The 25,758-nt window shown below is 39.6% G+C and overlaps 1 protein-coding gene and 3 non-coding genes across 4 annotated transcripts; 3 read left to right on the top strand and 1 right to left on the bottom strand.

The window, feature by feature from the left end:
• Positions 1-1,911: 1,911 nt before the first annotated feature.
• paplna (papilin a, proteoglycan-like sulfated glycoprotein) lies at positions 1,912-25,758 on the bottom strand. The gene is made up of 27 exons (XM_058614991.1): positions 25,507-25,758; positions 23,389-23,451; positions 22,668-22,771; positions 20,860-20,920; positions 20,557-20,659; positions 20,334-20,464; positions 18,105-18,228; positions 17,347-17,427; positions 17,049-17,221; positions 16,045-16,168; positions 15,826-15,952; positions 15,028-15,232; positions 14,443-14,619; positions 14,211-14,361; positions 13,866-13,946; positions 13,054-13,249; positions 12,368-12,452; positions 11,975-12,101; positions 10,825-11,260; positions 8,321-8,479; positions 8,120-8,247; positions 7,566-7,620; positions 7,277-7,423; positions 6,867-6,994; positions 5,441-5,549; positions 4,153-4,328; positions 1,912-2,405 (listed from the first exon to the last, which is right to left on the bottom strand). Exons 2-27 carry the CDS (start codon positions 23,443-23,445, stop codon positions 2,239-2,241), a joined length of 3,612 nt encoding a protein of 1,203 aa, XP_058470974.1. The 5' UTR covers positions 23,446-23,451; positions 25,507-25,758; the 3' UTR covers positions 1,912-2,238.
• trnav-aac (transfer RNA valine (anticodon AAC)) lies at positions 18,725-18,797 on the top strand. The gene has a single exon. It is a non-coding gene; the product is annotated as a tRNA-Val (tRNA).
• On the top strand, positions 19,056-19,128 carry trnav-aac (transfer RNA valine (anticodon AAC)). Its single transcript has one exon. It is a non-coding gene; the product is annotated as a tRNA-Val (tRNA).
• Positions 19,387-19,459, top strand: trnav-aac (transfer RNA valine (anticodon AAC)). Its single transcript has one exon. It is a non-coding gene; the product is annotated as a tRNA-Val (tRNA).

Genomic DNA, 25,758 nt, shown 5'->3' with positions numbered 1-25,758 from the left:
GAACTTGAGGACCTTTGGCGTTTGTAATGTCAACTGAATAAACAATTAAACAAAAGAAGAAATGGATGCAGGTGATAAAACAACACAGTTCTAGAAAATGAAATATGATTCATTACGGAAAATACTTGGGTATAAGCACCTGTTGTCTTATATCTGTGTAACTTATGTGATAATATACAATTAAAGGACAAAAAAGGACGCTAAGGACACAGATTGTAAAGGTAAAATCTACAGAATGGACGACAGGAAGCTCCGTTCGAAGAAAAATGTATAAAATAGATTAAAATATTTAATATTTCAGACCACAGGAAAGAGCGTTTATTAAAAGATTGAGTTAGATTGATTTGTTAGGACATAACTCCCACATTTGCTTTATACTTATTTGTCTACATGTTGATTTTACACTTATATTAAGAAAAACGTATTATGTATTTCTTTCCTTTGTGTTTCATTTTATTTGTATGAAAAGTGCTTATCAAATAAAGATCGATTTACTGATTTGGGCTGAAACTCATTTTCCTTTTTCATTATTATTCCTTTTATTATAGACATATGAAAATGCAGAAATGGTATAAAACGTCGAATGTTCCATATAAAAAAAAACATTAAAACTCACAGTAACACTTTACAATACATTATTTAATAAGCATTTACAAACGTTTAATGTTATTCAGGTTAATGAAGGTATTAACTCATCATATACAGCTGCTGTTAATGTCCATAATAACTGTTTAACAACTGATTTAAATAAATGGAAATGTCTTTCCTTAAAGGTAATCTGTAACAGTTGACAGTTTCAGTGACATTATAAAAGCACTTAACTCTTTTATATTTATTATTGTTATTGCTGCTCCTCCTTATCCTTTTTGTAAAGTGTAAAACAAAGCATCACTTAACTTTGACTTAAGTAATTTGGTTGTGTTACCATTACTTTGAAAAACGTATGAATTAACACCTTAATTAACCTGAATATCATTCAAGTTCGTAGTTACAACACTTAAAACAGGATTTACTAATGTTGTAAAGTGTTAACAAACTCAGTAATTGTCAAAATAGAACCTGTCCAAGTCAACGTTTGTGTTTGTGTGAAAAAAAAGCACAAAGCGGAGGGTTTGAAAGTGTGCAGAGGAGCAGAGAGCGACAGGGGAGCAGCGGATGTGGTCACGGAGCGCATCCTGCACAACGTTCTCAGAAACGACACAAGTGCAAAACCACAGCCTGCGTCTCTCAGGACGCACCTGCAGCTCTGCAGCCTCTGCACCGACCCACAGTCACACACAGTCACACACAGTCACACAGACACACACAGTCACACACAGTCAGCTCTGGGCAAAACAGCTGAGGAAACTTCCATTTCTGTGTCAACTGAAGCTTTTTTTATGACACACAGCAGCTGCTCACCGTCATCCACTCACAACAACATGCTTTTAAAAAGCATGGACAGATGTGTATAATATGAACATTGTTGCACACAAATACAGAAAATATCTGATCTAGAGCCGCAACGACTGCTATATTACTAAATGAATCAGCTGTTAATCAACTATTTTGATATTTCTTTGCTCCATGTCACAAAGAAATCGTTTTAAAGTTTTGTCTGAAGTGAAATGTGAAGTTCTGTATAAATAAACACTATTAGTTCATTGACATGATTGATGCAGCATGTAAAACAAGTGTACAATCACCTGGAGCTGTCGTTTTGCTTTAGCTTGTCTTTACAGTGGCCCACAATGGACAAACTTAACCTGTTTTAAGTTTAAAGAGTGAGGAGGGAGATGATGTTCAGCTGCGACATTAAAACTTTACACACTGTACCTTAAAATGACCAACATGACAAACTTGTGACACCAAGTGTTTTGTTTTTAATCAAAATATGACTTTATTATAAAATAATAAAGATTAAAAATAAAAGCACAATCTGCTCAGAGCTCGTTGTACGTCACAGAATCAGCGACAAGCAGAGGAATCCTTTCAGAATAAAAGCCCTTCGATTCTCTTAAAAACAGAGAACCTACAGTAGGTCAGAGAGCAATAAGTTAATTTTAAACGGTGAGACAGAAAAACGCTGCCTCAGTACTGACATTTAAAGGCACGATACTTCACATATTATACTACACCAGTAGTCCATTTCCTGTGTTCTTAGTGCTTTTGGCAAAGGCAGCAGTTCAGAGTTGAAAGTCCAGAGTTTTTTGGTTTTGTGTTTTTTTTTGTGTGTAACACTCTGCGGCATTTAGGCCTTTAGCCCAGCCGCTCAAACCTGTTACTCTTCCTTTTCCGGGAATGTCTGGTGCAGCTGGCACAGCAGAAGCTGGAGTAGTACGTGTTGGAGCAGAGTCGGGCGTAAACTATCAGCTCACAGTTGGCGAGATCGGGCTGGTCCACGCAGTCAGGCGACACATCCTCACCTGCCACGACAACAGCAAAAAACACAAGCTGATGTCATTCTGTACATTGTACATACATATATATATATATATATATATACACATATATATGGGAAAGCCCGAATGAAGTTGTCTATATATATACATATATGTGTATATATATGTATATATATACATATAACATATATATATATATATATATATGGGAAAGCCCAAATGAAGTTGTCTATATATATATATTTACATATATGTATATATATACATATACATATATGTGTATATATATACATATATACATATATATATATATATATATATATATATGGGAAAGCCCAAATGAAGTTGTCTATATATATATATATATACATATATGTATATATATATACACATATGTGTATATATATATATACATATATATATATATATATATACATACATACATATATGTGTATATATACACATATATGTATGTATATATATATATATATAGACAACTTCATTTGGGCTTTCCCAAATTGTTTAAAGGCATAATAATCTTAGTGTATGTAAACTTTGAAGAAAGTAATAAAACATTACTTTATATATATATATACATATATATGTATATATGTATATATATATATATACATATATATATATATATATATATATATATATACAGTATATATTTATACACCAACTCTACTAACTTCCAGTCAGTTGGTGCTAAGGGGAAATTTATTAAGGTAACGTTAGTGATTAAATCAGCTCGACTTGACTCAGTTTGGTATCACACACACGTTGTTTTCCAGTACTTCATAGAACCTCCTCAACGTGGGCGGGATCGTTATAGCACGGCTGCATGAAACTCCCCTGACGCTGTTTCAGACGTGACACAAACTAGTGACGAGCGAAGCAGTCGTTTTCAGTGTAACTGAATCATTAGAATCAGTTCATTAAAAAGAGTAGTTCAGTATTTCGTCTGAACAGGCTGAGAGTCGGCTCATGATCGCCGGCTTTCAGCAGTGCTGTCGCTAAATACACCAGAGTCCTCCGTTCCTTGCTAAATATTGGAGAGTAACGTATGTTTTCAGGATTTTTAAGTCTTTTTAACTGATCTACAGTTCGGCATTGTTCGCTTTGATTCTTGTGTCAGACGGTCGTGCTAATGACATTCTCTGACCAACCAGTCTGTTGACGTCACATTTTAGTACGGGCTCTTCTCAGGTACCACGTACTATCCCTAATAGCAAATGGAAAAGCAAAAAAAAAGTTGAGCCGAGTTGTGCTGGAACTGTATCGTGAAAAAAGCACCAATTGTCTTTTAGAACTTTTAGAAAAAGTCGTTTAAAGTCAAACAACAAAGCACTGCAGCGTCCCTCTGTGCACAGTCCCCACTAAATTGTATAATTTGTGACACTGACTGTACAACATCTCTGCATCGTTTGCTGACAGGTCAGCGGAAATAATCAGGACCAGGACGAAAAGTGTGATGCAGCATGGTATTGTTTTGCATTTCCATTAGGAATAGAACCAAAATAACCCACCCGAACAGAGCCAGTGTTGCAGAGTAAAAGGGTAAAGGTGGCTCCATCCACGACAGAAACACGTCACTCCTTTTATTCCATCCACTCTCATACAAAGCTTGACCAGAAAAAAAGAGCTGCTGGATGTCCTCCATTGTTGCCCATTGTGTTGCGTTCACTGTCGTCACACCAGCCCACGTCCCGCCTACCGAGTAAATGTACTTTCCCCGAAAGTTACAAACGCGCGGTACGATCATCCTCACCTTGCTGCGTGTCTTTAATGACCTTCACTTCAGCCGTGGCGCTGACCGAGTAGATGCCGGTGTAAGCGTTACACGTGTACGTGCCCTCGTCTGACGGCTTCACATTGTTCAGGATCAGACTGCCGTCAGGTGACAGCACAACATCGCGACCGTCCGGGCGCACCAGGACGCCATTTCTGTCCAAATGAGAATTTAGTCAGTTAGAAGTGCCTGTGATCTGTGTCGCAGCTTTAAAAACACCTTTAAGAGAGTTACTGTCTTTAAGGTTCATTAGAATTCAATCAATCAGACTTTATTTATGTGATATGTATTTAAATATAAATTGCCTTACACAATAAAAACCCCTCACACACAGACAGAGACACACACACACACACACACACATACAGACACGCCAGGTTAACAGTTACAGGAAGAAAAGATGAAAGAAGACAAAACTGTCAGGAAACATCATCAGTGAGGAAACACTGAGGTCAGATAAAAATAACTCAACCAAAAATGTGTCAAAATACATTACAAATAAAAGGTAGAATACTGAAATAAGAGTCAAATAAAGGAAATACTAAATAAAAAATTAAAATATCCAAAGAGATTAAAGTACTTAGAAGAAAGTTAAATATTCAGTATAAATAGGATTAAAATAATAAACTTTAAAACATAACAATAATCACCTAAATAAAGAGAATCAGTTTTTCTTATTTTCAAGTTAAAAGGGAAATTTTGTATTTTGAAAGCCAATTATGAACCAAATATCTTTCAAAAAAAAGAATCCTAGCATTTTTTCATAGACCCTTTGTTTATCCTATTTGTGCCAGTTCAACAGTTGATAAATATCTTCTTTTTTTTCAAATTGTTTTTCAGTTTAAACGCGTGAATAAACTGCACATGGAAACATTTCCGAGTAGATCAGCCCCCTCCTTCCCTTCACAGCCTCCTCACCCACATCCTCCACATCTACATAAAAAACAACAGTCCACAAACAGACACATGAAAACGTAAAAAATAAAAATAGAGCTGGGCTCACTGGATGTTTTCAAATGAACTGTAACTCAACTAATTCACTACTTTCATTGTTCTGTCGTCTGTATATCTTTTAGATGAATATGATATTTTCTGTTTTCTCTCTTGTAGAGATCTCAATTATTCATCCCTGGTTAAATAATAGAAAAAGACCTTTTAAATGTAAATATCTTCATTTGAAAACAAACTCTGTAAGTGCTGTTCCTGCTGCTCTCAGGTTTATTAATCATCATCAGGTCTAAAAAAAGGATGAATAATCCTCTTTTACCTGGACCAGCCGATGTTAATGTTGTCTCCTGACACCACACAGGGCAGCAGAGCTGTGCTGCCTTCACCAACCTGGACGTTATTAGGAGCCGTCGTGATCTTCAGGTCGGCTGGACAATCAAAAAAACACAAAATTATTATTTATTCTCATTTTCTTTTCATTTTAAAACCTATTCTCTTCTCAGTATCAGTTCAGTTTCCACTGGGTTCTATAAAACGTGTGATTTACTGCCACCTCCTGGTGACTATGTGGAACTACAGCATACAACCAAGTGTGGTTACTGGGGTTCGGTCCATTTTAAAGTCATTAATGTGAGTGAATCATGGAGTAACTGAGGCTTATTTCCCAAAGAGTCCAAACAGATTCTGTTGTACACCGTCAATAACTTTAAAGATATGATATGGAACATTTCAAGATTCAAGAGTCTATACCAGAGGTGTCAAACTCTAATGACCTGAGGGAACAATGAGCACGTAATCTGTAATCTGCATGTAATCTGGTCAAGAGGGGGGAAAAAAAGTGTAAAAACACAACTGTTCAGTAGCAGGTGGTCAATATGAGCTACAACTTACATCACAATATTCCATCATGATGTCACAATAAAGATATTTCACAGAATTTCAACGTAAAAGTGCTTGTTTTGATACGGAACGATGTGTTTTTCAGCGTAATGACATATTTATGACGCAAAATAAATCCATGAATATCAAAAACAGAGAAATTATAAGTCAATAATAACATGGACAACTATAAGGTTTATGGTATATATATGTAATAAATAATGTCATTGAATGTTGAAGGCAATACATTTAATACTGTGATCATTACAAGCGAATGTTTTATTATTACTATTACAAAAAAATACTGCGAGCAAACATATTTAGTATTAAACTGTGTTTAAACACATTATATTAGGTGGTGGGCCACATGTACTCGATTGGGGGGCCGCATATTGCTCACGGGCCGCCAGTTTGACACCACTGCTCTATACAGTCAATACTAAATATATGACAAAAGAACAAAATAAACTAAAAGATCTACAGCACTGCAGCTAAGGCACAAGGTGTTTTGTGTTTATAGATAATGAATTTCATTAACCAAACTATCTTAAAACAAATCTATTATTAAATGATATATTAGTATTATTATTATGTTATATATTTACTCATCACTGCTACATTTCCAGGGGAAAACTTCCTATGGAACGTCTGAGTGAGGAAAAGGTTCCTCCAAATGATCACGTAAATGATTCAGTTTTAATGTTTTATTTCGAGCAAAGAAACCTAAAAATATTCCCATTTAAGACGCTAAAAAATAATTAAGAAATCAAAGCACGTGTTTTAATTATCAAACCAATGAATCAGTTATTAAAAACAGTAAGTGATCCATCAGTGATGCCTGGTGTGGTGTTTTTAGTGAAACACACCTTGGACTTTGAGTTGCAGCTGCCTCTGCTCCAGCTGCTGCAGACTGGAGGCCGTACACGTGTAAACACCTGAGTCCTCAGACTTCAGGCCGCTAACCACCAGGGTACCATCGGGATTCTGGGTAAACCTGCAACACACGAGGCAAGTCATTCATCTGCTCTCACATGTGGAGCCAAAAGGACAATCTTTCTGTTGTTATTATGTCTGGAATAATGTTGTGTGGACCTTTGATTTACATTCACGTGGATATGTTTTAAATAAGATGCTAAAATAAGCTGTACTTAATTGACCAAATATGGAAATGATATTAGGTGTTACAGATGCAGCTTTGATTTAGTCGCTACGTTACAAAGACATTTTTGCATCAGGATTCCAATCATGTGACTTTAATAAGAAGAATGACACTTGCCTGGAGTGAGTGAGAGTCTGTCCATCTTTTGTCCACTGAATGCTGACTGACTGCAGAGCAGAGGGAGGGACAATGACACAGGGAATCCTCGCCGTCTGTCCTCCTCGCACTTCCAGCGAAGACGGACTCGAGCGGTCGATGCTGAACCTGAGAGGAAGAGTCACAAGAGGAAAGCAGAGCTGACGTCAGCAACATCACCCATGAGAATTTGACCGAATATCAAGACGTCTGTGCGTCTGTAAACTTTAATTCCTCCACTTTAAGGAGAGACAGCAGAGATTCTTCTTACCGAGGGAAAGGACCGTCTCTGGGGAGTGAAGTGGGAATCAGTGGAGACGATCCCTCTATGACACAGAGATAGTGACACTGTCAGATTAACAGAAAGACTATTACTACACTACTGTTAGTACTTTTATGTGACTAAATGTTCAATAACTTGAAAATGACTAAACAAACATTTAAATTTAAACCTCTACAGTGAAAGAAAAAGAAGAACAAAAAAACAAATCACTTGTGTCCTGAAAGTAATGCATTCATTAATATATGGTTGTTACAACAATTCAATACAATAATAGGTTGGGGGTGGGTTTTTTTACTAAATTGTATAAAAAAATGTTGTTCATTAATTTAAATAAAATAAAAGAATCTAAGTGTAAGGTGAAATCAATGATTTGTCAATTACTGCATTATTTTACATTTTGATATCCAACTGATCAACTGAGGTTTTTTGAAATAATAAAATAAAGTTATCTTGTTTCTCTATGACAATAAACTGAGAATTTTGAGATTTAGGAGACGTCTGAAGACACTCTCTAACTAATGGACACAATTGTGAGACATTACCTGTGACAGAAAGGTAAATGTAGCGATGGTCTCGCTCACGTTCCCGCGTGGCCACGCACAGAAACCAACCAGAGTCCAGCTTCGTGAGTGGACCGACCAAAAGTGAGCCATTGGGCTGCTGGTGATGCCTGAGGAAAACACTGATTATTATGTAAAAGCAGAAATATCCGTTCATTTAAACTGTGTGTGTGTGTGTCTGACCTGTGAGTGGACAGAGGAACTCCATCTCGTCTCCACTCCACGATGACAGTGGAGGACGGTGGTGGACTGACTCTGCACGGCAGCACCACAGTCTGACCCACCAACGCCTCCACTGTGGACGGGTCCGACTTATCAATGGTCACTTCTCCCAGAGTCAGACTGAGGAAACAGGAGGAGGAACAAGAAAGGAAAGAGGGAAGGAAAACAGACAAACAACGAGGAAAGAAAGAAAATGAGACAGGGAAGATGGTAAGGAGGAAGGAAGGTAGGAAGGGAAGATGAATACAAAAGAATTAAGAGAAGGGAAAGGAAAGGAAAGGCAGGGAGAAGGGTGGACAAGAAGAAAATCAAGGAAGAAAACAAGAAAGGATAGAAGGGATAATAAATAGAAAAGAATAAAGAGAAAAGAAAGGAAAGGGAGAGAGAGATGGACAAAGAGAAATAAGAATGGGAAGAAGGGAGGCAAAAAGAAAGAATGAATAAATAAGGGAAAAACAAATGAAGGGGACAGAGAAGACAGATAGATAGAAAGAAAGGATGGAATAAAGAAAGGAATGGAAGAAGGAAAAACAGCAACAGGACATAAAGGAGGGAAGAAGAAAAAAAAAGGAAAAGAAGGGTGGAAATAAAAAGTGAGGAAAATAATGATAAAGGAATTTGGAGAAGAAAGAAAGGCAAGAAATATAGAATGCAAATATGGAAAGAGTGAATAAAAGAGTTTGGAAAGACATGTCAACAAGAGGTAGTTAGAAAGAAAAATGGACAGAAAGAGAGAAAAACAAAAATAGGTCACTTTATGTTCCACTGTTGGTTCTTTAATGAGTCGTCACCACAGCAGACATAAAGATCGGCCACCACATGGCTGCAGACGCTCAGAGAGTAAAAGACAGGGGAAGAAAATGACGACACACCAACACAAACAAACGACGACACAGGACAATTTCACTGACACCAAACAGAACCCACAGAACCAGCTCACCGCTAAGACAGAACCAGAGAGTGACCCACGAATGTTTGCACCCACACACAACACACAGACGACGACATGAAGCATCAACAGCAGAACCTTTATTAGGTTTGACCTACACGAAGAACACGCCTGACACAGTCAGGTGAAACCATCGACACAAACAAACACAGAGACGGTCAACGTAAACTCTACACACACAGTGAAACAGAGGGAAAGGTCGCTGTGAGGTCACCAACATCTCCTGACGTTAAAGGTAAAGGGAGAAAACACCGTGTTGCTACTCAAAGCAGGCGTGACAGCGAGAGTCTGTGGAGCGCGAAGCATCTAAGCACAGTGAGCGACGGGAAGCTACATAAAGAGCATGGTGCGTACAATAAAGCAAAAGCACATTAAAGATATTCTGTTGCACAGAAAAAATATGAATATTTTTAGAGAGAAATTCAACCCCCGAGCAGGAAAACGGTGATTGTTTGGTGTAGCAACCGAGCAGTGATTCTCAAAATGTGTCTCACAAGATCATTTAGAGAGTCGTCAAATGGGTGAAGAGGGGAAAATGGGATATAATAAACATTTTAGACTGGGAATAGTTGTAAACATCAACTTTGTAATGAAGGTTGTTGTTTGTGTTTGCACCAGATTCCCAGATTCCATTACAAGCATCAGCCGGATTAATCTGATGAGAGGGTTATTAATCACTGCTCTGGAGTTCATTGCAACATCACCACAGTGAAGTAACAAGTTTAACCACAAGAACCTTTCAGCCTCGGAGACAAATTCCTCTTTAAGATTGATCATTTTGTCTCAAAACCTTTAAAACCTTTGGCGTTTTACAATGGGATGTTTTTCATTTAATGGCTGATTTAACTGCAGACATTTAAACTCACAAATTCAATAATTCTCCTTCATTTCTTTTAGACTTCTGATGTGTATTCGGTGTATTCCGGATCTGATTTGTCATGTCCTGGAAATCGAAGAAACTATGATAACATAATGGCTCGACTCGGCACAGAGCGGTTATTTTGCATTTCCACTAATGATAGTACCTGGTACTTTTTTTTAGTACCAATATTTAACAGAGGAGTCTGGTGTATTTAGCGACAGCGCTGCTGATCGCGATCTAGACCAGTCATCACAAATCCTGCCGCTGTATTTTAGTGTCAGGCGGAGTCTGTGCTCCGATCAGGGAGGAAGTACTAAACAAATATTTTTATTTAACTGACTCCGACGACTCTGCCCACGTTGACTAGGTACTATTTTGTAGTGGAAAAACAACCTAAACCATGCCGTGCCAAGGCGAGACGAGCTGGGGACCAGAGGTGGAAAAGGGGCTATAGTAACTTCATCATCAGATTTTGAGGAGGTGAGTGAATGATGGAGATAATTAGTCTTTGTTTTGGGGGTTCAGTCTCCTTCAGCTCACTCTCTGGCTGTACTCAGAGCCAGAGTAAGGCAGAGTGGGGATTCTTCAGTGGGAATAAGCAGTGGTGGCAGGACTGGAGCAGGTACTGAGCTCCCGGTGTCCCCGGGCTCTTACCTCGCAGCTGGGCTGCTGTGCTGAGCAGCGGTGACGGATGAAGGCCGGCGTCCCCGAAGATAGATTCTAGCTCTGTGTGCATTGGTGGCAGCACTTGTGGCCTGTCTGCTGTTGCCTCTGGTCTGACCTCCCTGGACTGTGAAAACCCCCCCCATGTTGTGTGACCCTCCGGATGTGGATCCTCCTCTCGGGGTAGATTCTCTTCTAGGTGTTGGCTCTCCAGCAGGATCTACAGGCCTCGGGCCCTGATGGCTCACTGCAGGCACCTCACACGCCCTGTGACACTCGGCCCGGGTCATGAAGTTGTTGCTGTTGCCGTGGCAACTTCCATACCAGAAGTGAACACACTTGGAGGTGATGACGTTGTAGTGGTAGCGTGATATCCACTGGCTGCAGGAGCCGGCAGCACGAGGCAGGGAGCAGATGGAGCGCTCAACTACAGCAAAGAAACGAGCATGAAATCTCTGCATCACAGTCTGAACTACAATTATCACTCAGCATGTTTCCATGCAGTTACCCCATTTACGCCATGGACCACTGTTCCATTATACAAGTACAAGTATACAAGCAGTAACAAGGAACAGATTTAATAAATGAAGTGTGTCTGGTATTGTCACGATATCAGTAGACCTGAAACAATTAAGGGATGAATCGATTATTAATCGGCAACTATTTTGATAATCGATTCATCGGTTTTAAGCTTTTTCCGTGATTTAACACAAGATTTCCGATTGTTAAAGCTTCTTAAATGTGAGTATTTTCGTCATTTCTTTGCTCTGGATAACAAAGAAATCATTAAACATTAATAATTTTGGTTTGTGGACAAAACAAGACATTTGAGAACATCATCATTTCCAGGTTTAACGATCAACATTTTTTAAGGTTTTCTGATATTTTATGGACCAAACAATTAGTCGATTAATCAAGAAAATAATCGACAGATTAATATATTATGAAAATAATCGTTAGTTGCAGCCCTAGATAGCAGTATTGGACAATATTGGTTTTAAATACATTACTGGATTTCAAAAAACATACCAAGATCGCCTGATAAGGCTAATGACTACTGTAAATCAATCATATGACTGAACACAATCATTTTATTTATTGTTTCATTTTTTCGAAACAAACGATAAGAGAGTTCTCTTACTGTGGTTCGGTGGGTCAGGGCAGCCTTCTCCGTTGGGTCCTGCTGCAATCGAGGTGCGGTCGTAGCAGCAACCGTAGGTGGTGGTTCTGCACTGAACTGCATTCTCAGTGGGGAGAGAAGGAGCAACCTAAGGAAACATGTCAAAAAGAACCATTAAAAATCAGGAAATATAAAAAAAAAAATGTAAAAAATCAGATTCACTCAGACCTTTTGGTCTATTTCGCTCTTTGACACTAAGGTTCATTAGTTGTCACATCATTACTTTCTTGTTGAAGCGTAAACAACAAAAGCCCCAGTCTTTGTCCACACATGAACATCGCTTTGTTTTTATTACTTTAAACTATTAAAAAAAACACTATGAAACTCAACATAAAACAAATTACAGTTGCTTACAGTTGGTGCGAGAGCCACAAACTCTTCACATCCCTCCTTGTTGAGGCCCTGAGCAGCCGTCACACCGTCTTGGCAGCAGCCATAACTGATAATTAGGACAAAAAGACAAGAAGTACCAAGAAATGAAACAGTTTATCCTGAAAGTCTTTTTGTCTGCTTTGGTAAATAAAATAGGACTATGGCCTCATGGGAAGCTCTGAACACCTACAAAGGAGAGAAGAAAGAAGTACAGCTTGATTTTCAGGGCACTACACGCCAGAAATCCCACATGTGCCAGATCCAGCTACAATCATGATTACAACATGTAGTCTGACCTCAGCATAGCTTTCCTTTTTGTAAGAGAACCTCAACTTCAACCTGGTTGTTTGGTGGTAATTGCGGTGGTTGACTGTGGAACGACAACGAGAGAGAAACGAAAACTTCAACACCCACTAAGTTCCCTTCAAGAAAACCCCTCATTATGTTTTTGTCTACACTGAACGTGCATATTTCTGGCCCCGTGTGTGATTTTACAGCTTTACATAACCAGAGGCGTGACATGCAGCACCACACTTTCTGGTTGTCTCTTTTACACAGACATCTGGACTGTGTGGCATAATGGCACGACAACAATGTGTAAAAGGGGCTTCAGACTAAAACTGCCTCTATATGTGACCTCAACCACAGTGTAATGACAGGTTTGATACCTGGTCTGGATGCAGGCTGGCTGGGTCGGAATGGGAGCTGGGGCCAGTGGGCAGCCCAGACTCTCGGGACCTCCGGCTGAAGTGTGTCCGTCTGGACAGCAACCATAATAAGACTGGCTGCAGTGGAGAGCAGGGGCAGAGCTATGGGGGTCGTGGACCGTGTTGGTCTGGGTCTGGTCCGTCTCTGGTCTGCGGACTGGGATGAAAACAACATGGAGGGGAATTCACACACTGTAAATTTACACTAGACCCCACAGTCGACCTGTTTTAAAATAGAAAAGTGGACCAAGTCTAAGCTTTTGTGCCTGAGGTCACACAGTCAGATTTCACACAAATCTCAAACACAAAAGAAACACAAGAAAAAACACAAAGAAACCATCTTGTTTGTTTTCAGACCAAAAAAAGCACTGAAACACGACGTACACACATTAATCAGATAATAAGAAGTGAGGACACGCAAGACCTCTGACAAGGAGAAGTGAAAAATGCCAGAACAAGCCACACACGGCACACTTCATTGCCTCTGAAATATTTTAATCAGGCTGACAAAGTGCAGTGAGCCCAGAAAACATGTCAATCAGGCCTGGGTCAGAGGAGGAGGCACAGAGGGCTGACTGGGACAAAAAGACTGAAGTGATGTTTGGGAGGAGGAGGAGGAGGAAGGTACAGTCACACCTACTATCATTTTGGTCCTTTGTTTGTTTGTTTAAGAACAAAGTCAATGTAAAGATTTCAAATTCCAAAAGTGGTTTATCCATCAACACATTGATTTAAATGTCTTTTTTTTAGAAGCTGTAGAGTTGGACACTTACCTGACGCGTGATCTGGCACATACGGCTGGAACACAGTCTGAGTGTTGTCATGACCGCGTGGGTCCTGGATGCTGGGGACAACTGCACACAAAACAAATACAAACCAATAACAGCTCAATTTATTATGAAGGTGAGTCGCTGAATTATATTGACGCAGGCTCAAACTATGATGACTGCTGTCTTCATCCATTTTTTCGTGTAGTGAGATTACAAACTGAAATACTCATATAAAATAGTCATAAAAGTTAATCCTCCTGCAGTAAAACTTAGGAGAGAATGTTTAAACTTTTTGGTGATTTTTACATGTATTGGTTCAATTTAGGATCCAGTGTTGCGTAGACTGACCCTGTGGTCTGAAGCAGGCCTGTGGGTTGCAGCGCCCCACTGTGGAGGGTTTAGGGTGGGCGTCACACTGGTCCACAGGATACAGGTTCCTCTCTGGGTCTGAGCAGATCACCTGGCGCTCTCGAGAACCTGAGCCACAGCTCTTAGAACACTGCAGAGAAAATGAGATTGAATATTGACCTAAAACAAGTGCACTGTGTTGTGTGTGTTCACTGTTGTCCGCCACACTCACCAGTCCCCACTCGCCAACGTGCCAGCTGATCTGTCTGGGACAGGCGGCCATCTCACAGGGCTGGACAGTAAGAGGACGGAGCAATTTCCTGCAGGACGCTTCCTCCAGCATCATCCCACCTGAACCCACACAGGTTACTTCTCTGGTCTGTTCACCTGAACCGCAGGTCACAGAGCACTGCACACACACACACACACACACCCACAGAGATTTTACCACACAGGATTTAATAACCAACCTTTGGTCACAGCTGTTTATCACATAATATACCTTGTTTTAAGAGTGGCATGTTTTAAAAAGACATTTATGTAATTCGATGCTTTAATTTGTTATTTAAATATGCCCTCGTCTGGTGTTAATATAAAAACTATTTCATCTCATTTCAAACGATATTAAAAAGAAATTGTTTTAATATCAATTGAGACAAGATATGAAACAATCTATATTATATATATTATTATAAGACTTGTGTAGTAACTACATACTCAGTTTTTATGTATTTGTTCTATTTCTAACTCTGACTGAGTGTTAACATACAGGCAGTTAACGATGATTATCACTCACACTGAAGCACAGTTCACTCACCGCACTCCAGTTGGTCACACGATACTCGGCACATCTGTGCATGTTGCAGGTCTGCAGAGATGGAGGGGCCTCGGTGTAGGCAGCACAAACGGCGTCCTCTACCACACGGGGCCCTGACGCATCGTGGGAGATGCACTGCACGCTGCGCACCTGAGAGCCTCCACCACAGGTAACAGAGCAGGGATTCCACTCGCCGGTTTTCCAGCTTGGAAAATCAAAGATGAGAGACAGAAGACAGAAATCAGGGGTTGCACTAGTGGAGTTCTGTTGTTAATGTGACATTCCAAAATCAAAAATGTGTTTTCATTAGAAGAAAGGGACAATAAATGTTTGATTATGATTAGTTGAGCACTATCTGGAAAAAAAAAGGTGCTTAATTTACAATATTCCATTCTTGGAGCAGCATCAACACTAAACTAGGGCTGCAACATTGACTATTAATCGCTAACTATTTTATCAACTATTTTAATCGGTTTGAGTGCTTTTAAATCAGTTAAAACAAGATTTTTCAGTTTCGTGTATGTGAAAATGTTCTGGTTTCTTTGCTCTATATGACAAAAAAATGATTAAAACATATCTAAAGAAATAGGAGATCAGCAGTGATTAGTGAAATGAATGGTTCCAAACTTCAAATCCCAGTTATCTAAATCGAAATAATACGGAATACAGACCCTGGTTCACCTGATAACATAGGCCCTAGGTCTTTGTGAGGATACAGGTACGCCATCCTTTTACACAGTCATAAGTCATAACACACCAATACCAGTCAAAAACTGTTTTGATTTGACTGTAATTTACCTGTGGACCTCTGGGCATGGGTGGGGGTTACATGTGCGGTTGGACTGTGGCCTTGGCAGAGATGCACAGAGATGGTCAGAATAGGATTCATTATCGATGGTGCAGAAGACCGACCGAGACTGGTAGCCTGATGAAGAAAAAGACGGGGAAATGAATTGTTTTAATCTTCAAGATGATAATACGGCTTCAAACAAAGAGATATGCGTATGATGATCTAACCTGATGCACACTCTCTGCTGCAGGTCGACCAGGATCCAAAACTCCAGTAGTAGCCTTGTCTGGAGCGTCCATTAGGAAGGTAAAATTCATACTCCACCCCTTGGTTTGGCTCCTGGCTGATCAGCTGAGGATTGAAGGTTGTACATAAAGTTAAATAATCAACCGGCTGACCAACCAGCTATGTTCATGAGTTCATGAGTACGTGTTCTTCTCTTTCCATGTAAAATAATCTCGACTGAAAGAGACTGGGTTGGAAACTACAGGGTTTTTTTTCATTTCCATATGAAATTGCAGAATTTCTTCCAGCTTCATACATAAGATTTGTGTGTATACGTTTTGAATGCTTAGAATTAAGTTAAATGCATCTAACATAATGGAAATGTCTGGTTTGTGTTACAGTAGTGGCTGTAAAAATAGAAATAATGTAGTATCTTTTTTATTTGCATATCGGTTGTGTTCATTTGTAAGCATTACAAAATGGGTCCCCAAACTAAACTGGATTATTCTTTGCAGTAGGGCTGCATGATTCTGGAAAAAATGTGAATCACGATTGTATTACTTATAATTGAGATCATGACTCTCTGGCACAATTTTTTTTTTCCGATCTAAATGTTTATTGCACTTGTGAACTAAAGATTAGAAACATTCAATAAGGCATTGACAAGTGCCAAACAGTGCGACTTATTTAGGCATAGCCCTGCATAATAGGCTTATTTTTATTGTTGTTATTATTATTGTAATGGCTTAAGTTTCCACAAGCTCCAACATTAAGCAAGGAAATGTCTAAAATCTTATAATTTAGGAAAATAGAATTGTTTATTTGCGATTAAGCTCGTGAAATAAAATGCAGAAGAATCATTGTCATTTTGAAATGAGATTGCATGTAGTTTTTACCGATGTATCATGCAGCCATACTTTACAGCATTTTATACTGTGGTGTGTGATGAGTTAAAGCTTTGCCAGAAAAAAAATACAAAAAATATATCTACCAAGTGTGATCTTACCTCAACAACAAGAGGTTCAGTGGTGGGACCGCGGCCGATGATGGTTTCAGGCACATTGTCGCCCTCTGCACCACGTTGGTAGTACAACATGGTGCCAGCAATCGGTGTTGCCCTAGAAAACTCAATTACCCAGTGGCCATTGAGGTAGTACTCCCCACGCAGGTTCTTGATAGCTGAAGATGCAGAAATGTTTCACATTTATATGGTCAAATTCTGTACAAAGTATGAAATTAACATGTTTGATTGTTTTCTGATTCTTAAGTCATTTTTTTTTGTTCCACAAAGTCGACACTCTTACCGATGTAGTTGCGCGTGGCCACTGTTTCTCTGATGCTGATGGTGGTGGCTCCAACAGGGATGACGAACATCTGGTTGTAGCCTGGGATGAAAAGTTAACGCAAGGGTTTCACGCAACAGAAAGAAAAATAAACTGCAGTCAGAGCTGATTTAAAGAAGCCTGCCTACTTCTCAATAATGCAGCTGTATAGAAATTGGCTTCACCTACAGGACAGATGTGGTGAATGGAGCTAAACTGCTAAAATAGTCATTACATCTGCTTTTGGAGAAAAAGGCCACATTATATTCTAATTTTGAAAGATTCAATTATTTGAATCTAAATAAATGAACCCTACTATCCCTATGTTTCAGGGGCCACATGGTGTGTGTAGTGGTTAGCACTCTTGCCTTAGTAGCAAGAAGACCTGGGTTCGAGACCCGGTTGGAAAATGGGACACTGGAGTAAATAGGACACTACTTAACCGTAGGTGTGAATGAGAGAGTGGATGGTTGTTTGTCTGTCCCTGTAATGGACTGGCGAGCTGTCCAGGGTGAACACTGCCTATTGCCCTATGTCAGCTGAGATTGGCATAGCAGCCCCCACGACCCTCCAGTGGAGGACAAAGTGGTAAAAGATGGATCCCTATATTTTTCAATTTTGCCATTAAGTGTATTGTGATGCTTGATGTTATTTTACTGGGTAAGATATGATGTTCCTGTCAGAGATTTCTGGTTCCTCAGTGAAGGGAAAGTCTGTGATCAAAAATATGTCTATCGTACCAGTTGGCAGGTCTCGTACAGAAAAGCTGTTCTTGACGCTGTAGCAGGACTGTCCGCTGCCCCCACACTGCAGGCAGGTGTCTTCCTGCTGAGAAGACTCCAACATGTTGTCACAGCCCAGACGCTGGAGAAGGAAAAGTTGCAGATGTGAACTTTTTGTTTTGGTATCATTCATGGGCAGTGTTGGTCAAGCTACTTGCTACTTGCTACAAGCTACTAATTATATTCTTTCTGCTAATTCAAATAAAACTGAATCAAATGAAAGTTTCTTTTTCAAAAACGTGTTTTATGAGTTTTAACCTTTTAAATGTATGCACATTGCATCAAGCCGGCGACGAGCTTCTTCAGTTCAGTGGCACTAAGTCCTGTTAGTTACGCGTTACTGCCCATCAGTGTTCATGGGTCAAAACTGGATTTTTTTACCCAACAACAATCAGGTGTAACATGTCTTCTACCAGTGGGGAACCTTCAGGACCTTCTACACCTTCAGAGAAGGCCCAACATTAATTCTGGACCAAAATATATACCCTATGTCCATAGAAAAAGGACTCCTTTTGGAGCTCAAGTCAGAGGACAAACTTTACGAACCTGCCATCGCAGGAACATTTTGACAGTCACCAGTTTCCGTAGTGTAGTGGTTATCACGTTCGCCTAACACGCGAAAGGTCCCCGGTTCGAGACCGGGCGGAAACATATGTTTATTTCTTTGGCTCCGCACTCCTCCTCTCCAGATTAAGTAAACAGTTGTTGTAGGATTTAAAATTGTGGATTATCTTTGTGCTCTACTGAAATAATCGCACGCCAGACACAGTACTGGACAGACACAGTACCGGACAGGATTGCATGGGAGCTTTGGTACTGATGTCCATAGACAAACAACTTATTTTGGAGCTCAAGTCAAAGGACAAACTTTACGAAGCTGCGATCGCAGGAACATTACAGCGGTCACCAGTTTCCGTAGTGTAGTGGTTATCACGTTCGCCTAACACGCGAAAGGTCCCCGGTTCGAGACCGGGCGGAAACATATGTTTATTTCTTTGGCTCCGCACTCCTCCTCTCCAGATTAAGTAAACAGTTGTTGTAGGATTTAAAATTGTGGATTATCTTTGTGCTCTACTGAAATAATCGCACACCAGACACAGTACTGGACAGACACAGTACCGGACAGGATTGCATGGGAGCTTTGGTACTGATGTCCATAGACAAACAACTTATTTTGGAGCTCAAATCAAAGGACAAACTTTAGGAAGCTGCGATCGCAGGAACATTCTGGCAGTCACCAGTTTCCGTAGTGTAGTGGTTATCACGTTCGCCTAACACGCGAAAGGTCCCCGGTTCGAGACCGGGCGGAAACACATGTTTATTTTTTTTGGCTCCGCACTCCTCCTCTCCAGGTTAAGTGAACAGTTGTTGTAGGATTTAAAATTGTGGATTATCTTTGTGCTCTACTGAAATAATCGCACGCCAGACACAGTACTGGACACAGTACCAGACAGGATTGCATGGGAGCTTTGGTACTGATGTCCATAGACAAACGACTTATTTTGGAGCTCAAGTCAAAAGACAAACTTTACGACACTGCCATCGCCCACTTCACAAGGAAAGACCGATGAATGGATTTGTTTTCATGTAAGGTAGGCCTATGTTGTAAGCCACATCAAGACACTTTTGTCACTTTCACAAAAAATAGTCTTTGTATTACCAGCTTGAATTAATTTGTTTGTATGGTTTGTTGTGTGTCGTGATTTCATAGCGCTGTCCATGGTGATGAAACAAGCCTTGTGTCGGTGTCAGCAGCGTCACAGGGTGACCTCATTTTATATTTCCAGATTTTGGCTATGTTTGCACTTAGTATGTTTATTTAATTTCAACTATGTAGCCATAATGGTCTCCAGTTTTATGAAGTTCATGTTGAGAATGTATCTTGTTGCGGGGAATGTTATTGATGTTATGGTCTATTTGTTAACATCCTTGTCATCGTTAATTAAAGAATTGCAATTGCTCTCAATTAATCATACTGTTGCTTTTTTTCCGCGATTATTTATTTTCTCTGCAAAGATGGCTGAGGTGAAGGCCCAGATGTAGTGCTCACGGTTCGCCACTGTCTTCTACCATACCAAACATGGAGAGTGAAACAATAACTTTGAAAAAGAAAAGTCTTGAGAGCAGAGTGGAGGTGAGACGGCTGTTAATGTTTTCGTCCTGCAGTTTTTTTTTTTCATGTCCTACCTTGCAGACTCCGCCCACACAAACGTCCCTCCGTCCTGGGTGACACGGTGTACCATCGACCACAGCGCTGCGGTGGCGATAGTAAAAGTTCTCTCCTCTTGGCATACAGTTCAGCTCACAGGGGTTCTCAGCTGTCAGGTATGAGAATTTCTCATGAGTTAATATGACCACATAACATCAATATTTGGCCAGTCAAACCCATGCACTCCACTTAGCTTCTGACCTCCATAATATGGCAGCCACTTGTAGCGTTTGCCCTGGAAGTCTATGCCATCAAACTGAGAGCACTGCTCTTCACGGAAATCCTTGGATCCCTCTGGACAGTCCTGAGGGGAACAGTGAGAGTCAATTCAGTGCAAAAACCTCCAATAAAACATTTAATAAACAGGGCTAGAGAAAAATATTATATCTGGATTGTGTCAGTAGATATTTATATATTTACAGATGATAGCTTAATCTATGTTGATATTCATCTCATTCAACTATAAGCATGTTCACCAGCCAAAAATACGTTTTGTTTGCACACCTGGATGCTGCAGGAGCTATAGGACTTCTCTGGCCCAACACAGTTGTGTCCTCCATCAGTCCTGTAATGTAGAAGAAGATGGAGCGTGATTGAAACATGCTTTATTCAAACATAAATGATCTAGATAAAGACACAGTAAATCACACATGTTATTTAAGTTCTGGTGTTTCATACAAAGCGAGCAAGGAGGGCAATGATAATGGAATTCATAAACACCCAGTTTCAGCTCTGAAATCAAGTAGCATTCCTCCTTAATCTGTGCCTATAAAAAAAAAAAAACTCAGACTCAACAGCAACTCTGATGAACCCAAACATGCATGACAGTGAACCTTGAAACAACAGGTTGTTGTTTTGCTGCCCTTCAGCCTCAACACAAGACACGCTCCTGTCTGCGGAGCTAAAACTGAAACTAAAACATGTCCAAACATCCACTCCTCAACTTTTCACCCAGGAACTTAAAAAAATCTGCATCATCAAAAAGTCATATACTTACGGGAAGTGTGTGTGGGACCAAATTTACAGACAATCAGTTGTTTGGAAATATGAGTCATTTTGATGACAGTCTGGTAATTTGATGATTCAGCCAGTCAAATTATGATATTTAAAAGGTGTAATTCAGAGAAAGAAGACATGACAGTGTTTATCAAGTTCAGTAGCATTGGGCATGACTTCTTACAACTTACTCATCATTTCATGGGATGAGGACACTCAATAACAGGCTGTCTGTCTGACTCACTGACTGGCTGCATGGACATGTTGAAAACCAACATCAAACATTGCTTTTCTAAGAGCTTTATACTTCCCCACTATAATGTTTCACACTTTCATGTGAAAAAACTATTTTGCTTTCATAAAATATGAAATAAGGTTAATCAGAAAACTGTTCAGACATGTTGGGGAAACATGTTCTATCTGGCGGCCCTATTTCATCCAAAACTAATCAAACTCTAAGTTGTTCTCTACGCCCAGCTTCTCCCCGTGCTCAGCATTTTCAAACTGTAAACACAGAACGTGAATGATGATGTTTAGCACCTTTAATTAGACATTCTGGGCAGTGGTGGGAAGTGACTGCACTTCTGAGTATTTTATTCAAATATTTACATTATATCTATAAAATACTTCTTCTTTTTAATATTTCAAATGGAGATATGGTATTTTTTCTACAGGATTTTTTGTAAAAGCTATTGTCATAGTTATTCAACATTTCACAATAAAACCAAGGACCAGCTGAAAAGATGAACACACTTTTGGTGGCAGAACCTGAGATTGAGAACCTCTGAACCGAAAGTAGTGACACTGTTTGAAGTGTGGCTCAATTTCAAGCAGCTCCAAAAACAATCTGTCCTATAAAGTGAGATGTAAAGGGAGACACATTTCAAACAAACCACAGAATGCCGAGAAACCATTTTCAAAAAAAACAACAACGAGATACTTCGGCAGCAAAGTAAAAGCATGAAATTATGTTAATTTTTTTCACACAGATAGAAATGTTTACTCTCTTTCGCAGCTGATGGCCAACACCCAGTGATGAGAAGCCCTTTAAAAGGTTCCTCCCTGCCTACAGTCTGTTTTGGAGGCAAAACCATGTCCAGTGACTTCAAGGCATTCTTTTACAATCAAGATACAGTCTGTGCCAGTCAACCTCACAATTAACTTTATTCAGAGAGGAAAGAAAGAGAGTGTGTGAGTTTAGGGGCCTCACAAAGGGCAGCGTTTCTAACAGTGAGTCCAACTGTGAGTTAAAGTGCAGTGTGTGTGTATTTATAAATGTAGATAAACACCGATGACCCTAAAAGCAGGAGTTTTACCTGTGAGTGATACAACGTCTGGTTCTCATGGTCACTCCGCTGCCACAGCTGCGACTGCATTCTCCATAAGGAGCCCACGAGTCCCAGTAATCCATACTGGGCACCTGAAAATACACCAGCAAAGAAATCAGCAAGAACATTTGTTATCATGTCATTTTCTTTGCTTTCCTTTTAAAGGAAACACTGGAGACTGATTAAATGGTTTAGCAGATAAATCATGTGTTAGCACATATAACATTCATTTCATAATTTATAACCTACAATTCTGTTTCACTTCTTTGAGTTTACTCTTAATCTGGACAACTATTTTCTCCATTAATCACTACTGTAGATCGATGCAACATCAGAACAAACAGAGATGAATGTCATTAAACTAAACATTTACAAAATATCCTTCTGACAAGGAATTCACAAACTCCTTTCAATCCATTTCAGAAGCTGTAGTGGCTTAGAAAACAACTTTTGTAAGTCATTTTTTATCCAGTGCTTGAAAATGACTCAAGATTATTGTATGAAACAGACTTGAGAGTTGTTTATTCATTCTCTGTTGATCAACAGATTGATTATTTAGTTAAAGTCCAAGCTCTATATCAAACCAAAGTTAGTGTACAAACTACACTGACTCAAAAGAGACAAAGAAAAAAAGTAGATGTTTTGAAAAATGGCAGAGTTCTGAAAAGACGTGGACTTGTATTAATTCTTGGATCCAATGAGAGTTTACCATGAGCGCCGGAGCCAAGAGCAGCTGAAGGATTACCAGAGGCAGGAGAATCTTCATTGTTGCCTAGAAATGAAATAGAAACTCAGAGTTATTCACTGTGACTAATAAAGGCTAGTAAACGTTGAGCAACTTTTTTTCGGAAACAAGCCAGGACGAGAGTCTGGGCAATGACACATGCCAACAAATACAATACCATTGAACGGGGGCAGAAAGAGACTGCAGGAAGAACCTGAACAAAACAACGGGGATTAAGAAACATAGATAATCAGATTTGGTTTTAGTAAAGTGGCTATAAACATCTGCCCCGCAGCGTTCCGTTCCCTAAAACATGCCCAAGTGTGTAAATCAATGTGTAGTAATGTTTTACAGAAAATATTTGAGCACTTATCATCAAACTGAACATACTGGATAACTGATACAAGAGTTTATCCTGTGGTTTGGTTTGCAGCCACAGCAGCTGGATCTGCATCTGTGGCTGCGCTAAGTGAAAGCATGTTAGTCTAAGCTAAAGCTGCTTTACCTAGAGGTCTAAGCAAACAAAATGATGCAGTTATGCATAGGTTATGCAGAGTTTTCTGTGGAAAATGTAAGATAAAATTCAGATTCCAGTAGCTTAAAGGTTTAAATTTGTTTGTGTGACACTAAACTAAATATCATAAACCATTTGAACACAGCAAATTAGAAGCCAGTTTTTAACATCATTTTAAGCTTTTGTTTTTGCAAGCAAAATGGAGGACTTCCAGCAGGGGGGTTAGGCTGGAGCTACCAAACTACCTCTGACCCATTTGCCATGTCCACAGAAAAAAACATCCCCCAGCACCTGCAGCTGTAAATGCCCCATAGCAAACACAGGGTTAATGATGTCAGAGCAGAGTGAAGAGATGACAGACAGTCAGCATGTCTGATCTGGCTCTCACTAAAACAAACATTCATGTTGGGGGTAATCTGAGTCTGCTCTCGGATTATCTGCGCCAAGCAGTCACAACAAGTCTCCCACCTGATCACTAGGAATGCCTCCATCCTTATTTTCATTCATGCTGACAAGTAAATCCTTAATAAATGAATCAAAGCTGCATATCATGCTTTTCCAGAAGATATATACTGATATAACGTCATATGTTTTATAGCAACACACCAAAAACCCAATTAGCAATCATACAAAGCAGTGAAAAACAGCAATGTTTCAGAAGCTGGAGCCAGTGAATGAATTAAAATGATTGTTTGTTTTTTTTCCCCTTACAACAGCCTAAATGAATCATGACATGAATAGTAAACATTAGAAAAGGACATTGTTAAGGACTATGATAATGATATTCTAGATCTGGACTATTAACAGCTGATGTGTTGAATCACTCCCACTGAGATTTTCTGTATCACTTCCTTATTATCACAGCAGCTCACAAAGCCTGTAGCCTCAGGGCGTACAAGCTTTCATCCACCCAAATTTACAATTATTCATCATTCAGTCATCGAGGGCAAGCAGTGTCTTGTGTCCTGTATGTGAGGCATGACTGCAGCTTCTGGAAAAATCGATCAATGGATTTATATAATGTGCATATATTTATAAAGACTCAGTGAACCATGTGTTGTTGCTGTGTCTGTCTTTTCTCCCCTAACATGTCTGTTTTGGCTCTATTCATCATGGTTTAGAGCTGCTGCAACAATCAACCAATTAGTGGTCAAGTGGTAAACATAATATTTTGACAACTCATCATATGATTTCAGCTTCTTCAAACATTGTATTTGTTCGAAAAACATGATCAAATAAAATATGTTTATAATGTTCCTGATATCATACATCCTTATTTCTGATTTATTTGCTCCTTGATGAAAGTTAACTGAATATTTTTCCATTTGTGTATGAATCGAGATGGCTGAGGGTGTCATTATTAGGTTATAAAGTAAATAAGTTGCTGTTCACAGTTAATTAAACCAATAGTTTAAATTGTATATCGTGAATATTGTTATGAGCAGCACACGAACACAAAGACTTGTTAGTCTTTGTGTGCATTTAAACTTGATCTAAACATGTTTTTAGTCTTCATTTTAAAACATCAGTTTTAAATATAAAGGTATAAGACAAGTTTAAAAGCTTGAACTATGTGTCAAGTGACTTACGAGCTTCCAAACGCGCTGTCTTTCCTGCAGAATCAAACCGCTGGTGGTCGAAGCGCTGCAACAATCTGTCTCCGGTGCAGATGTGTCTGACAACGTGCAGCAGAGTCGTGGATGTATGAGGCCGGTTGCCGCTCTGGTCCTCTTTGTCTCTCCCTCCTAAGTCCTGTCTCGCGTCCAACAGGAAACACACAGAGACGAGAGGAAGCGCTGCTGGTTAAAAACTCTCCACCGCGCTTTTTAACCAACGCGCCT

Source organism: Solea solea, chromosome 18 (genome assembly GCF_958295425.1).
Source record: "Solea solea chromosome 18, fSolSol10.1, whole genome shotgun sequence".
Lineage (NCBI taxonomy): Eukaryota > Metazoa > Chordata > Actinopteri > Pleuronectiformes > Soleidae > Solea > Solea solea.
The sequence above is the reverse complement of the archived record's forward strand: the minus strand, read 5'-3'. Positions and strand labels throughout refer to the sequence as shown.